This window comes from Schistocerca americana, chromosome X, assembly GCF_021461395.2.
Source record: "Schistocerca americana isolate TAMUIC-IGC-003095 chromosome X, iqSchAmer2.1, whole genome shotgun sequence".
NCBI classification, from domain to species: domain Eukaryota; kingdom Metazoa; phylum Arthropoda; class Insecta; order Orthoptera; family Acrididae; genus Schistocerca; species Schistocerca americana.
This window is the reverse complement of record NC_060130.1, coordinates 597955797-597970967: the sequence shown is the minus strand read 5'-3', so window position 1 is coordinate 597970967 and position 15171 is coordinate 597955797. Positions and strand designations below refer to the sequence as shown.

The 15171-nt window shown below is 44.2% G+C and overlaps 1 protein-coding gene across 1 annotated transcript in view; it reads right to left on the bottom strand.

The window, feature by feature from the left end:
* LOC124555399 (dedicator of cytokinesis protein 7) overlaps window positions 1-15171 on the bottom strand; it is a 258351-nt gene that overhangs the window by 33953 nt on the left and 209227 nt on the right. Inside the window, exon 34 of the mRNA XM_047129295.1 lies at window positions 12502-12673. Within this exon, the coding sequence (XP_046985251.1) occupies window positions 12502-12673 (172 nt within the window). The remainder of the gene's footprint in view (window positions 1-12501; window positions 12674-15171) is intronic.

Below are 15171 nucleotides of genomic sequence, written 5' to 3'. Positions count from 1 at the left end.
CTCCCAGAGGGGGAGAAAGGGAAGGAAAGAGGCGGAGGTGAGGGGAGGGGGGGGGGGGGCGAAGATGGGGGATGGGGAAGGATGAGGAAAAGGAAGGTATGCAGCCCGGAAAGGAAGGAGGGCCACTTTAGCTCGGGGTCCCGTGCTCACTACGCACGTATCCACAGAAGAGCTGTGGACCCCCTGGGGGGTCATTTTATTCTGTTTTGTCATCACGTGTGTGTGTGTGTGTGTGTGTGTGTGTGTGTGTGTGTGTGTGTGTGTGTGAGAGAGAGAGAGAGAGAGAGAGAGAGAGAGAGAGAGAGAGAGAGAGACTTCTTTGTGAATAGTGCCTTCCTTGTAGCATCTTAGATTCATTGGATTTGTTAAATGTTTGTGATGCTCTTGTGATGACTAAACAAAAATTCAACATATCTCTCGGTTCTTGTTTGCATCCTCTCTCTCTTCCATTGATCTGACTTTATATGTGTCTCAACCAACAACGCATAAGAATTAAGCAAATGGGAATTTTGTAGGTGAAACAGTGTGTGAGTAAATTACACGGTTTTTGGATGATTCTGCTAAATTTTAGTCTCATATCTGGATTCCCTACAGCCACATTTACTAAGTCATATCAACTTTATACAGTCTCCATAGAGACTCCTAAGAACCTTGATAATTGGAGTCGATTTCAGTGACTGGCCACTAAAAATGTAGTGAAACGATATTTATGTGCATTACATTTATTTATTCCATGTGTCAATTACCAACCTTTTCATCACTAATAAGTACCAAATAATAACAATAATAATAATAATAATAATAAACACCACATATTACAGTAAGCATATTATTAAAGATCCCAGTACCACAACAGATAAATGCAGACTTTGCACACAACAAATAGAAACGGTAGATCACATCACAAGCAGGTGTACAATACTAGCAAATACAGAATACCCCAGAAGACATGACAATGTAGCAAAAATAATACATCAACAGCTTGCCATACAACATAAACTTATAAAACAACACATTCCCACATACAAGTACGCACCACAAAATGTACTGGAGAATGATGAATACAAATTATACTGGAACAGAACCATTATAACAGATAAAACAACATCACATAACAAACCTGACATCATACTCACCAATAAAAAGAAGAAATTAACACAACTAATCGAAATATCCATACCCAATACAACAAATATACAAAAGAAAACAGGAGAAAAAATTGAAAAATACATCCAACTGGCTGAGGAAGTCAAGGACACGTGGCATCAGGATAAAGTTGACATTATACCAATTATACTATCAACTACAGGAGTCATACCACACAATATCCACCAGTACATCAATGCAATACAGCAACATCCAAACTTATATATACAGCTACAGAAATCTGTAATTATTGATACAAGTTCAATTACCCGAAAGTTCCTAAATGCAATATAACATATACTGTACAGTTAAAAGGAAGTCACGCTTGATCAAGGTCCACGTCACTTTCCATTTTTGACCAGACATAACATCTGAGAAAAGAAAGAAATAATAATGTTGTTGTGGTCTTCAGTCCTGAGACTGGTTCGATGCAGCTCTCCACGCTACTCTATCCTGCGCAAGCTTCTTCATCTCCCAGTACCTACTGCAGCCTACATCCTTCTGAATCTGCTTAGTGTATTCATCTCTCGGTCTCCCTCTACCATTTTTACCCTCCATGCTGCCCTCCAATACTAAATTGGTGATCCCTCGATCTCTCAGAACATGTCCTACCAACCGATCCCTTCTTCTAGTCAAGTTGTGCCACAAGCTCCTCTTCTCCCCCCCATTCTATTCAATACCTCCTCATTAGTTATGTGAGCTACCCATCTAATCTTCAGCATTTTTCTGTAGCACCACATTTCAAAAGCTTCTATTCTCTTCTTGTCTAAACTATTTATCGTCAACGTTACACTTCCATACATGGCTACACTCCATACACGTACTTTCAGAAACAACTTCCTGACATGCTGAAGATTAGATGGGTAGCTCACATAACTAATGAGGAGGTATTGAATAGAATGGGGGGGAGAAGAGGAGCTTGTGGCACAACTTGACTAGAAGAAGGGATCGGTTGGTAGGACATGTTCTGAGAGATCGAGGGATCACCAATTTAGTATTGGAGGGCAGCATGGAGGGTAAAAATGGTAGAGGGAGACCGAGAGATGAATACACTAAGCAGATTCAGAAGGATGTAGGCTGCAGTAGGTACTGGGAGATGAAGAAGCTTGCGCAGGATAGAGTAGCGTGGAGAGCTGCATCGAACCAGTCTCAGGACTGAAGACCACAACAACATTATTATTTCTTTCTTTTCTCAGATGTTATGTCTGGTCAAAAATGGAAAGTGACGTGGACCTTGATCAAGCGTGACTTCCTTTTAACTGTACAGTATATGTTATATTGCATTTAGGAACTTTCGGGTAATTGAACAAGTGTCAATAATTACAGATTTCTGTAGTTGTATATATAAGTTTGGATGTAGCTGTATTCCGTTGATGTACTGGTGGATATTGTGTGGTATGACTCCTGTAGTTGATAGTATAATCGGTATAATGTCAAATTTATCCTGATGCCACATGTCCTTAACTTCCTCAGCCAGTTGGATGTATTTTTCAATTTTTTCTCCTGTTTTCTTCTGTATATTTGTTGTATTGGGTATGGATATTTCGATTAGTTGTGTTAATTTCTTCTTTTTATTGGTGAGTATGATGTCAGGTTTGTTATGTGGTGTGGTTCTATCTGTTATAATGGTTCTGTTCCAGTATAATTTGTATTCATCATTCTCCAGTACATTTTGTGGTGTATACTTGTATTTGGGAACGTGTTGTTTTATTAGTTTATGTTGTATGGCAAGTTGTTGATGAATTATTTTTGCTACATTGTCATGTCTTCTGGTGTATTCTGTATTTGCTAGTATTGTACACCCGCTTGTGATGTGATCTACTGTTTCTATTTGTTGTTTGCAAAGTCTTCATTTATCTGTTGTGGTATTGGGATCTTTAATAATATGCTTGCTGTAATATCTGGTGTTTATTGTTTGATCCTGTATTGCAATCATGAATCCTTCCGCCTCACTGTATATATTGCCTTTTCTTAGCCATGTGTTGGATGCGTCTTGATCGATGTGTGGCTGTGTTAGATGGCACGGGTGCTTGCCATGTAGTGTTTTCTTTTTCCAATTCACTTTCTTCGTATCTGTTGATGTTATGTGATCTAAAGGGTTGTAGAAGTGGTTATGAAATTGCAGTGGTGTAGCCAATGTATTTATATGAGTGATTGCTTTGTGTATGTTGCTAGTTTCTGCTCGTTCTATAAAGAATTTTCTTAAATTGTCTACCTGTCCATAATGTAGGTTTTTTATGTCGATAAATCCCCTTCCTCCTTCCTTTCTGCTTAATGTGAATCTTTCTGTAGCTGAATGTATGTGATGTATTCTATATTTGTGGCATTGTGATCGTGTAAGTGTATTGAGTGCTTCTAGGTCTGTGTTACTCCATTTCATTACTCCAAATGAGTAGGTCAATATTGGTATAGCATAAGTATTTATAGCTTTTGTCTTGTTTCTTGCTGTCAATTCTGTTTTCAGTATTTTTGTTAGTCTTTGTCTATATTTTTCTTTTAGTTCTTCTTTAATATTTGTATTATCTATTCCTATTTCTTGCCTGTATCCTAGATATTTATAGGCATCTGTTTTTTCCATCGCTTCTATGCAGTTGCTATGGTTATCCAATATGTAATCTTCTTGTTTAGTGTGTTTTCCCTTGACTATGCTATTTTTCTTAAATTTGTCTGTTCCAAAAGCCATATTTATATCATTGCTGAATACTTCTGTTATCTTTAGTAATTGGTTGAGTTGTTGATTTGCTGCTGCCAGTAGTTTTAGATCATCCATGTATAGCAAATGTGTGATTTTGTGTTGGTATGTTCCAGTAATATTTTATCCATAATTTGTATTATTTAGCATGTTGGATAATGGGTTCAGAGCAAGGCAGAACCAGAAAGGACTTAATGAGTCTCCTTGGTATATTTCATGCTTAATCTGTATTGGCTGTGATGTGATAGTATTTGAATTTGTTTGGATATTAAGTGTGGTTTTCCAATTTTTCACTACTATGTTTAGGAACTGTATCAATTTAGGATCTACTTTGTATATTTCCAATATTTGTAGTAACCATGAGTGGGGTACACTATCAAAAGCTTTTTGGTAATCAATGTATGCGTAGTGTAGCGACCTTTGTTTAGTTTTAGCTTGGTATGTCACCTCTGCATCTATTATCAGTTGCTCTTTATATCCTCGCGCTCCTTTGCAACAGCCCTTTTGTTCTTCATTTATAATTTTGTTCTGTGTTGTATGTGTCATTAATTTCTGAGTAATGACTGAAGTCAATATTTTGTGTATTGTTGGTAGGCATGTTATGGGGCGATATTTAGCTGGGTTTGCTGTGTCTGCTTGATCTTTAGGTTTCAGATAAGTTATTCCATGTGTAAGTGTATCAGGGGATGTGTATGGGTCTGCAATGTAACTGTTAAGCAATTTAGTTAGATATGAATGTGTTGAGGTGAACTTCTTTAGCCAGAAATTTGCTATTTTATCTTTTCCAGGGGCTTTCCAATTGTGAGTAGAATTAATTGCTTGGGTGACTTCACGTTGCAAAATTATCACTTCAGGCATTTGTGGTATCATCTTGTATGTGTCTGTTTCTGCTTGTATTATTATTATTATTATTATTATTATTGTTAGTTATTTTGTATTTGTGTTGAACTGCAGTTGGGATCGAGTCAGCTGATCTTTTGCAGATTGTATTATTGTATCGTTTTGGTGAGTCCAATAAATTGCTTTTTGACTTGTGTTTTCTGCATTTCTACTCTGTTAGCGCAGATACTTAAGTGGCTACGAGTTGGTTTATGAGTTTCCCACATTTGCTCGGTTGTTGTCCGCTATGGTGCAAGGTATTCCAGGTATTGATGAACACTCAGCACGAGTCATAGCACTGTTGGAACGTATGCAACAAACGAACAAGCTCATTATTCAGCATTTACAGGTGATGTCCACGTTCCCTGTTGAGGTGCCTATGCAGGGGTCCCACCCAGCTTCCTCACTTCTGGGCCTCCGTGGCGTGCCCCCTGCGTTTTCCAAGTTCGACAAATCCATTGAGCCTTGGGGCAACTATGCGGCTCGTCTGGAGCAACACTATATTGTTCATGATGTCACTGGAAGCATTCAGCGTCATGCATTTTTCCTCACCTATGTGGGCCTGGAAGCTTATCACCTCATGCTCTCTCCTATGAAGTGTTGACTTCTAGCCTATTGAATTATTTTGACTCTCAGGTCCATGTGGCGGCAGGACATCACAAGTTGTTCTGTTGTCAGAAGCTTCCCGCACATTCATACAGGGAATGGATGGCTATGCTGCAAGGTCCCTCCGGTTATTGTCGTTTTTTCTGAGGCAACCCCCATTGCAAGCAGTCTTATGGTTCGGCACTCATTCGTGATATGATTCTTGTCCATGCCCCCCATGATACCTTAAGGACTGATCTTCAGAAGCTGAAAGATCCCTCTTTAGACACCTGTTTATCCATTATCCGCACTCATGAGCAGCCCTTTTGCTCTGCTTCCATGCTGCAATTCCCGGCACAGGTCTTCGCAGCCCGCAATACCAGTTTCCATCACCGCAGCCGCGTTGGGGGCTCACTCCTGAGGCCGTGCCTGCCCTCCAGAACCAGGGCACCAGTCCCCAACTGTGTCAACAGTGGCTGCCGCCGCCGCAGCAGCAGCAGAATGGTTGCCCTCCTGTAGTCAATGCTTTGTCACACATCAGAGAAAAGATTGCTGCTTCCGGAGGGTGACATGTTCGGCCTGCGGAAAGCAGGGTCACAGAGCCGAGGTCTGTTGGTCATCTTCGGTGATGGCCATGGACCACACTGCTGTCGACACCTCCAACTCCGTGGTGGATTAGACGGACCCGGCGCCACCAATTTCCTTCACGCAGTCAGTTTTTCTGCACACGACGGCAGCGATCACACTGACTGTGCGGTTGAATGGCACTCCTCTCCCTTTTCAAATGGATAGTGGAACCTCAGTGACCATCATCGATGGCGATTCCCACCGTCAGTTGGGTTCACTGCTACTTCGTTCGTTGCATGCTTCTCTGAAGAGCTACACCAACAAAGTCATCTGGCTACAGGAGTAGTTCTTGGCTCGAGTCCAGTACCTCACTCACAACGTCACAGCCCGGGTTCTAGTCCTCGCTGCTCCCAAGGCCACAAACTTATTGGGGATGCATCTTTTTCCCTTACTGAGTCTCGAGATACATGACTTTGAACCGGCCATCCAGTTGTTGTTGGCAGACAATCACTTGCAGCAGCTTCTGGAAGATTTCCCAGACGTATTCTCTGCCACATCTCTGGGGGTCTCCGGGTTTGAAGGTCATATCAAACTCCTCCCCTCAGTGATCCTGAAGTTCCACAAAGCTCGCTCAGTACCATTTGCCCTCCGTGACATACTACAGGGGAAGTTTCGTCATCTGGAGGCTGTGGGCATCCTGAGCCCAATCCACCATAGTCGTTGGGCTGCGCCCATCATAGTCCTTGAGAAGCCAAATGGATCTCTTCACATTTGTGGGGATTTTAAGGCCACTGTCAATGCTCAGTCTGTTATTGACTCCTATCCCATACCCAAGGTTGATGACACCCTGTCCCGGTTGGCTGTCGTCGGCAAGGTGTTTGCCAAAATTGATCTGCGGAACACCTACCTCCAGTTGCCTTTGGACAAGTCATCAGAAATGATATTGGTAATCAATACCCCTTTTGGGCTCTTCCAGTACAACCGCCTCCCGTTTGGGGTCGGCAGTGCTCTGGCCATCTTCCACCAATATTTGGAAACATTGACAAGAGTCATTACGGGGACGGCTAACTATCTTGATGATGGAGTATTGCTGTGCGGTGTGGGATCTACACTACGGCCGCCACTCCCACAAGGGGTGCTCACCGCCTCCAGTGCTGGGCATTCATTGTTCCTTGCGGAATATTCCTATGACATCTGTTTTCAGGCCACAGCTCTCCATGTCAATGCTGATAATCTCTCTCATCTCCCAGTGGGCGCTGACCCAAAGTTCGATACTGACCAGTTGCCCATTTCCTTCTGGATGATGCAGCTGTCGAGGCAGTCACTGATTTTCCACTGGATGCCAAGCTAATCGCACGTCACATGGCAGACACTTAAAAGGAGCAGAGCAAATAGTTGACTAGAGTAAAACAGACTACAGTGGTTGATGAATCAGGTAAAAGGTCAACCACTCAATGACAAACAAAGAACCTCCAGCTGGAAAGCGTTGATAGAGGTACCAACACAACTTGTACCATAAAAGACACTATTTTGGTATCCACATCACAATTAAAAGTCACTGGAGTGGGTGTAGCCTGAGAAATCATGCAAGAGCGCCCACACTAGAGTGAGTGATAAAACCCAGCTGCACGGATAAAACGTAAAACTGAGTCAGCTATAGAGGCATCATCACCTAGAATTAAAGGAAGTGTAGCTGGTAATTTAAAGGACTGCCGCAAGGGGGCTAAAAGGGGGCAGTCCACCAGAAGATGGACCACTGTCAGTCCTGCATCACAGCGACACTTGGGCAGGTTCTCACGGCGAAGGAGATAGCTGTGGGTCAACCGCATATGTCCAATTCGGAGATGGCAGAGAACAACAGAGTCCCTACGCATGCTCCTCAAGGATGAGTCCCATACAGCCGTGGACGACTTTACTATGCGGAGCTTATTCGGCGTGTTCAAGGCAGACTATTCAGAGCTCCAGACATCGCGGACCTTGCGATGCAGGGCTGACCAGAGGTCTCTTTCCACGAGACCAAGCTCCAGGGGTGGCGAAGTGGTGGCCTGCTTGGCCAACCGATTGACACGTTCATTTCCTGGAATGCCAATGTGGCCCGGGGTCCACACAAACGTATCTGAACGACCACACTCGATGAGAGCAAAAACAGCATCTTGAATACTGCGCACCAAAGGGTCCCACGAAAAACACTGGTTGAGTGCTTGCAATCAACTCAGGGAGTCACTGCATATGACAAATGACTCCAAAGGGCAGGAGGAAAGGTGAGTGAGTGCACGATAGAGAGCAACCAGCTCTGCAGTGAAAACACTGCCCCCACAAGGCAGGGAATGCTGCTCAAAGTAGTCACCGTGGATGAAAGCAAACCCAGTGCGTCCATCTGCACATTGGTCATTGGGGGATTGTCCTGATGAAATGGCTTGCTCGCCAGCATTTCTACTAGAGGGGGCTGGATGCCGCCATCACCCGCATGGTGGCCTCATGTCCCTCTTATCAACAGCACCATTCAGCGCCTCTAGCTGCCTGTTCCCGTGGCCTCCTCCTACTTCTCCTCGTTCCTGTTTGCACTTGGATTTTGCGGGCCCATTCCTTGGCTCCTCTTGGCTTATGCTTGGGGACACCGGCAATGAGTTTTCTTCTATCTCCTGCATGTCCTCCATGACCTCCGCCCATACCATCCAACATCTTTCCCACACATTTGCCATTGAGGGCCTTCTGGAGTCATTGGTGACCAACAACGACCCTCAATTTGCATCTGCTGAATTTACCTCCTCCTGCACCTCTCAGGGCATCCAGTTGATTCATACTGCTCCCTTTCATCCTGCATCTAATGGATTAGCTGAACAGTTTGTCTGGACATTCAAAGTCCAGATGTTGAAATTGCGTCCCCAACACTCCCTGGACAATGCTCTTACCATCTTTCTTTCCTGCTACTGTTCCACTGTTCAAGATGGATCATCCCCAGCAGAAAAACATCACGGCCGTCCTCATCGGTCCCCCTTATCTCTCCTGTTTCCATCTTCTCCCCACCCAGCTCCTCCGCGTTCGAGACAGCCCCGTTATTCTATTCATGATTCGGTCTGGGCAATGGTGTTGTTTACCCGGCATCGTTACCAGTGGGTCTCCGCCAGGGTCTCGCCGTTCATCAGCCGCGCTATGGCGGCAGTCACCCTCGACAACGGCACAGTTTACTGGAAGCATACCAACCAGCTTTGACTCCGGTGTGGTCCACAGCCGGCTCCTCTGCTGTCTCCAGGGCTGTCGGCCCTCAGGGATGACAGTGCTCCTCTGCCTGACTGCCGCCTCTGCCATTGCTGCCGGTCACACCCCAGGTAGACCCTCCGGCAGAGGGGCCTAAGCCCACGGAGGTGGATCCCGCACATGCGACCACATCTGGTCTCCTGTTGCCCACAGCTCTGGGGCCTGACAAAATGCTAAGTAGTGTCTGCAGGAGAGTTGTTGTATGACATGGCTGTTTTCACAGCTTGTGATGGAGTAGGTGCTGTGGCCATCCACTTCGGACATCGTAGGGCCTACTGTATCGGCATCCCACTTTATGTCCAACCATCACGAGATGCCTGCATCACAGGGTGTATATTCAGCAGGAGAACCTACGTCATCTGTGTTGTCAATACAAATACTTATCAGTGGCCACAACACAACACAACACCAGGTCACTACCAATGGCTGCCATGGACCGCTGCCTGTTTGTGGAGCTTGCAGAACGGCTTCACCAGAGGTTGCAGCTAGCTTAGGAACTACTTTGCTATGCCAGGCATTTGATGGCAAATAGTTCCAGCAGATAAATCTGCCAAAGGGCTTTATAAGAGGGCGCACTGCTGGCAAAAGGCAGTTCAACGCATGGCTCGGAAGGATACAAAGCTGCTGCCCCGGCAGCCTTGGCCACATGCCTCTTCTAGCTGGCCGATCTCATGGTATAGTTGACAAACCTCTTGATGTAGTAGAATTGTTTGTGTTCGCTCCCCGTGAAGAGTTGGGTCTTTTCTATTATTATTATTATTATTATTATTATTATTATTATTATTATTTGTTATTTTGTATTTGTGTCAATCCACAGTTGAGACTGAGTTGGTTGTTTTTTGGGAGATTGTATTATTGTTTCATTTTGGGGAGTCCAATAAATTGTTTTCAGACTTGTGTTTTTCGCATTTCTATTCTGCTAGCACAGATACCTCAGTAGGATGTCCCTCATTTCAGGGCAGGATGACAGATAATCGAAGTCCTGCCAAAGGATATGGTTCAGTTGTTCCAGTCAAAGGTGATACTGGCAAATGAGGGAGACACACCTTTGTAGGGGGGGTTCTTTGTGGGTGGTGGGAGGATTGCGGGTGTGTGAGGATATGTCACGAGAAATCTGTTTGTGGACTAAGTTTGGGTGGTAATGCCTGTTTCTGAAGGCCTTTGTGAGGCCTTCAGCATACTGGGCTTGTCACTGCAAGTATGTTGTACCCAGTGGCCAGGCTGTATTTTTTGGTGTGGAAGGGATGGCAGCTGTCAATATGCAGGTGCTGTTGGTGGTTAGTGGGTTTAATGTCGACAGAGGCGTGGATGGAGCCATCAGAGGTGTGGATGTGAATGTCCAGGGAGGTGACACACTGGGTAGAGTAGGACCAGTTTACGTGGATGAGGAAAGGTGTTGAGGTTGTGGAGTAATGTGGATATGCCATCTTGGCTTCAAGTCCAGATCATGATGTCATTAATGGACCTAAACCAGGTTAGTGGTTGGGAGTTTTGGTAGACTAAGAAGGTTTCTTCTAGATGGCCCATAAACAGGTTGGCATAGGACAGTGCCCTGCAGGTGTCTGTTGGTGCGCTGCAGATTTGTTTGTAACCCTTCCATTAAAAGGAAACGTGGCTGTGGGTCAGAATACAGATGGCAAGGTGTGTAACGATGAGGTATTGGGTTTGGAGTCTGAAGGATGTTGGGAGAGAGAGTGTTCAACAGCAACAAGGCCATGGGCATGAGGGATGTCGCTGTATAGGGATGATTGGGTTGGGTTGTTTTTGGGGAGGAGACCAGACAGCGAGCTCATCGGTCTCATCTGATTAGGGAAGGAAATTGGCCGTGCCCTTTGAAAGGAACAATAATGGCATTTACCTGGAGTGATTCAGGGAAATCACGGAAAAGGGATGAGGCATCAACAGTGACGAGTAGTGATCTAGGATGTAAAGGGGTGGGGATGATGGGAAGTCCATGTAGGAAGTGGTTAGTGTCCTTAATATAGGGGCTATGTTTCACACAATTGTTAGAGGTGTTGATCAACAAGAGTGGAAATTCTTTCAGCGAGTGCACAATAGCCAGTGGGGCTTACAGGATTGTTGGGTTTGTGGATTTTCGGGTGCATAAAGAAGGTAGATGTGTGTGGCGTTATTGGGGAGAAGAGGGAGAGGGGCTCAGGTATGAGGTTCTGGGATGGGCCTATGGATTTCAGTAGGGGCTGTAGGTTACATTGGCCTTCCAGGATGGGATCACTGTGGCAGAACTTTTAGGCAGAGGACTCATACAATTGGTGGGGGCCATCCATGAGGTAGTCACTGCAACTCACCATGACAATGGTGGAGCCTTTGTCTATGGGGAGGAAGATTAGGTCTGGATCTGTTTTCACGTTGTGTGTGGCTGTCTTTTCTCCTGCTGAAAGGTTTGTGCTCTTAGGAAGGGAAATGGGAAAGGAGGTAGGGAATGCCTGAAAGCTGACCAGGGAGTGCTTAGGTGGGGGGGGATTGGTGGCAAAGAAGTGTTTCCACTATAGGGATTGTGAGAAAGAGTGTGGGCCTTTGATAAGTTCAACATGGTTAAATTTGGGGGGGGGGGGGGGGGTTAGGGCTGAAGGTTAGACCTCTGAAAAGGAGTAAAACTGGGTGCTGGGTTTTGTGGGGTGCTGGGAGGGAGTTTTGGAGGATGTCGTAAATTGAAGTGGTCAACTAAGTAGGGTATGGGCTATGAGAGGTCGATGAGGGGGTTCACTGGGAGAGGGATGGGTTTTAATGGATAGTGGTGCCCATGGTGGGAGTAGGATCCCCTCAGGTTGGACAATTTATGGAGGTGCTGTCTGCAGTACTCCAGCAGGTGTTCAAGTGCAAGGGTTTCTATTTTGGAGATGATGTGTATGTAGTGAGGACTGAAGAGTAACATTATCTTGCAGAGGGAATAGAGGTTGTTCTGGGGTGGCTGTGCTGTGAAAAGGTGTTTTTGCAGCACCAGGTTCATGAGGGATAGGGACTGGCAGAATGTGAAAAGGTTGAGATCGTCTTCCACAGTTGCCATTCTGGCTTTTCAAGATGGATAAGTTTATGACTAGAAATGCATCTAACAAGAAAAGTCAGCATTACAGCATTTACCAATGTCTTAAGTATGCACGCATTGTAGAGATATGGACATGTACTAATATCAGAACGGCAAAAAAGCAAAAAAAACAAATGACCAAGCTGAAGATCAAGGAAATGGTGCTGAAATCTATAGCCAGAAAATGTGATATACAATTTATGTGACAACATGGGCAATGAATTTGTATTGTTGAGAAGAAAAAAAAGAGGGGACAGGGCACGTTTGTGTACACTCATAAAATAAAAATGGAAAATGACAATGCACATTGTTACATTGATTAAATACATACCTCAAGCCGACTAAAAATTTCAGGCAGTTTTGTTAATGTTGGTTCTTTATAGATAAACTCTTCTCCATTCAGATCTCCAAATTTAGTTCCATAGAAACCAACACGGAAGTATGTTCCAAAGACACGCTTTCCCTGCAGCTGGTCAACTCTTGTAAATGCATCATGTAATTTCCTGAAAGATTGAGATTATCAGTGGACATGTTCACTTAAAGTGATGTATATCAGGGCAGTTTAACATTTCTATTTCATTAATTTTAACTTATTTTGAATTCTGTTTGGCTTTTGTATCTTAGAACTTTGATTTGGGAATACAGAAACTGCAAAAAGTCACACGTAATTTTATACAATGGATGAATGAATGAATATCAGTAACAGGTCATATAACAGCACTTAAATGTGTCTACAAAAAATGCAGTACCGAGAGTATGGTGCAGTTGATAGCTAAGAATACACATAAGGAACAACCCTGGCATTTGAATGATTTACGAAAAACAGGAAACATGAATTACAATGATCAGATCATCCTCTTTGTGTAGGTTGAAGCAACAAAACTGTCACATATTCTACACGTGAAATCTTTTGCTGAGATGCCAATCAGTTCACACAACCCAATTGCAACATTTCCTGTGATACCAGATACTTTGGTTATTTCTGTATGTGGCTACAAAACATAGTCATCCTTGGGATCCTCACGTACATGTACATCTACACTGATCGGCCAGAACATGACGAACACCTACGTATTAGCCTGTGTGTCCACCTTTGGCACAGATCACAACAGTGACAAGTTGTGGCATGGAAGCAATGAGGCCTTGGTAGAAGGTTGGACGGAATTGGCGCACACAGTTCACCAAATTGCTGTAAATTCCAGAGGGGGGGGGGGGGGGGGGGGGGGGGGGCAATGAGCTCAGATGCCATTTTCAATCACATCCCAAATGTGTTAGATCGGATTCAGATCTGGCGAGTTAGAGGGTCAGCACATTAACCTAAACTAGCCACTGTGTTCCTCAAACCATTTCTGGTAAGTGACATGGTGCATTATCTTGTTGAAAAATTCCACTGCAGTCAGGAAACATGATCGGCATGAAGGGGTGTACGTGGTCTGCAACCAGTGTACGATTCTCTTTGGCCATCCTGGTGACTTGCACAAGCTCCACCCCACAGCATAATGGACCCGCTGCCAGCTTTTCTCTGTCCCACAGTAGAGATGTCAAGGAGCTGTTCCCCTGGATGGTGATGGATTTGAACCCTCCCAATGGCATGATGAAGAAGGTATTGGGGTTCATCACAGCATGCGAAACAGTGCCACTGCACCAACGTCCACTACTGGTAGTCACATGCCCATTTCAGTCAGAGTTGCCAATGATGTGGTGTGGACATTAGCATGTTCATGGGTTGTCAGCTGCAGAGATCCATCATTAGGAATGATCGGTGCACTGTGTGTTCAGACACTATTGTACTCTGGCCAGCATTAAAGTCTGATGTTAATTCTGCCACAGTTTGCCACCTGTTCTGTTTTACCACTCTGCCCAGCCCATGACGTACAACATTTGTAATGAGGGGTGGCTGCCCAACCCAACGTCGTCTGGACATGGTTTCACCATCTGTTGAAGACACTCACCACAGCACTCCTCAAACACCCAAAAATTTGTGCAGTGTCCGAAATTGTCATGCCAAGCCTCTGGGACATCACAATCTGCCCTCAGTCAAACTCAGACAGATCGCACACCTTCCCAATTCTGTACACGGACAGCATGCTCACTGATACTACATGCACTGGGTGTGTGACTGACTAGCAGTCATTCCTCGCCAAGTGACACTGCTATCATCTGGGTGAGTTTATATCAATAGTAGGTCAGTGGTCATAATGTTCTGTCTGATCAGTGTATATCTACATTTCTACCCCGCAAGCCATGATACAATGTATAACAATATTATACTAAACTTCTTATTTAGTATTTGGATGGTGCATGTGTAGAAAGACTACCAATATGCCTTCATATAAGCCCAATTTTTTATTTTTTGTACACGGGGGAGAAACAACATATTTCTTGATTCACTTAAAAAAATATCAAGATCTTAATAGGAAGCCTTTATGTGATACATATAATCTTTTTCCCCAAGTTCCAGTGTTATCGGCCTATACATTTGCCACTTTTCAGTCTCTGACAATTGAAATAGACAATTACAGCAGAATCCTCTTCAGTGAAACAATTTTGTATGTCAATTTATCACTTTACCATTCACCATTTCGGAGCTACTTGATCAATGAGCAGCTGCGAGAGTTTGCTTTCAAATTTATTTAACACTTCTTGCTCAGGTGTTTTTACTGTCATGTTTGTTTATATTCAGCTTTTCTTTGTCAGCAAGGTGATGGCTTCATTTGAATATGTGATGAAAGTGCTCCATTTTCATAGAGACTTGTTAACTTTTATATCGACTCATAGAGGGTCTTTTCTATTGCACAAGATTTTGGGAGTTTCTTGCTTCTCTCTCTCTCTCTCTCTCTCTCTCTCTCTCTCTCTCTCTCTCTCTCTCTCTCTCTCTCCCCCTCCAACCCCCCCCCCCCCTTTCTCACCACTACTCAGTGACACATTTTCATGGATCAGGAATTTGATCACTATCAGAAATAAAGTTATGCTGAATGTGTGACAGAGAAATGTAGTACAA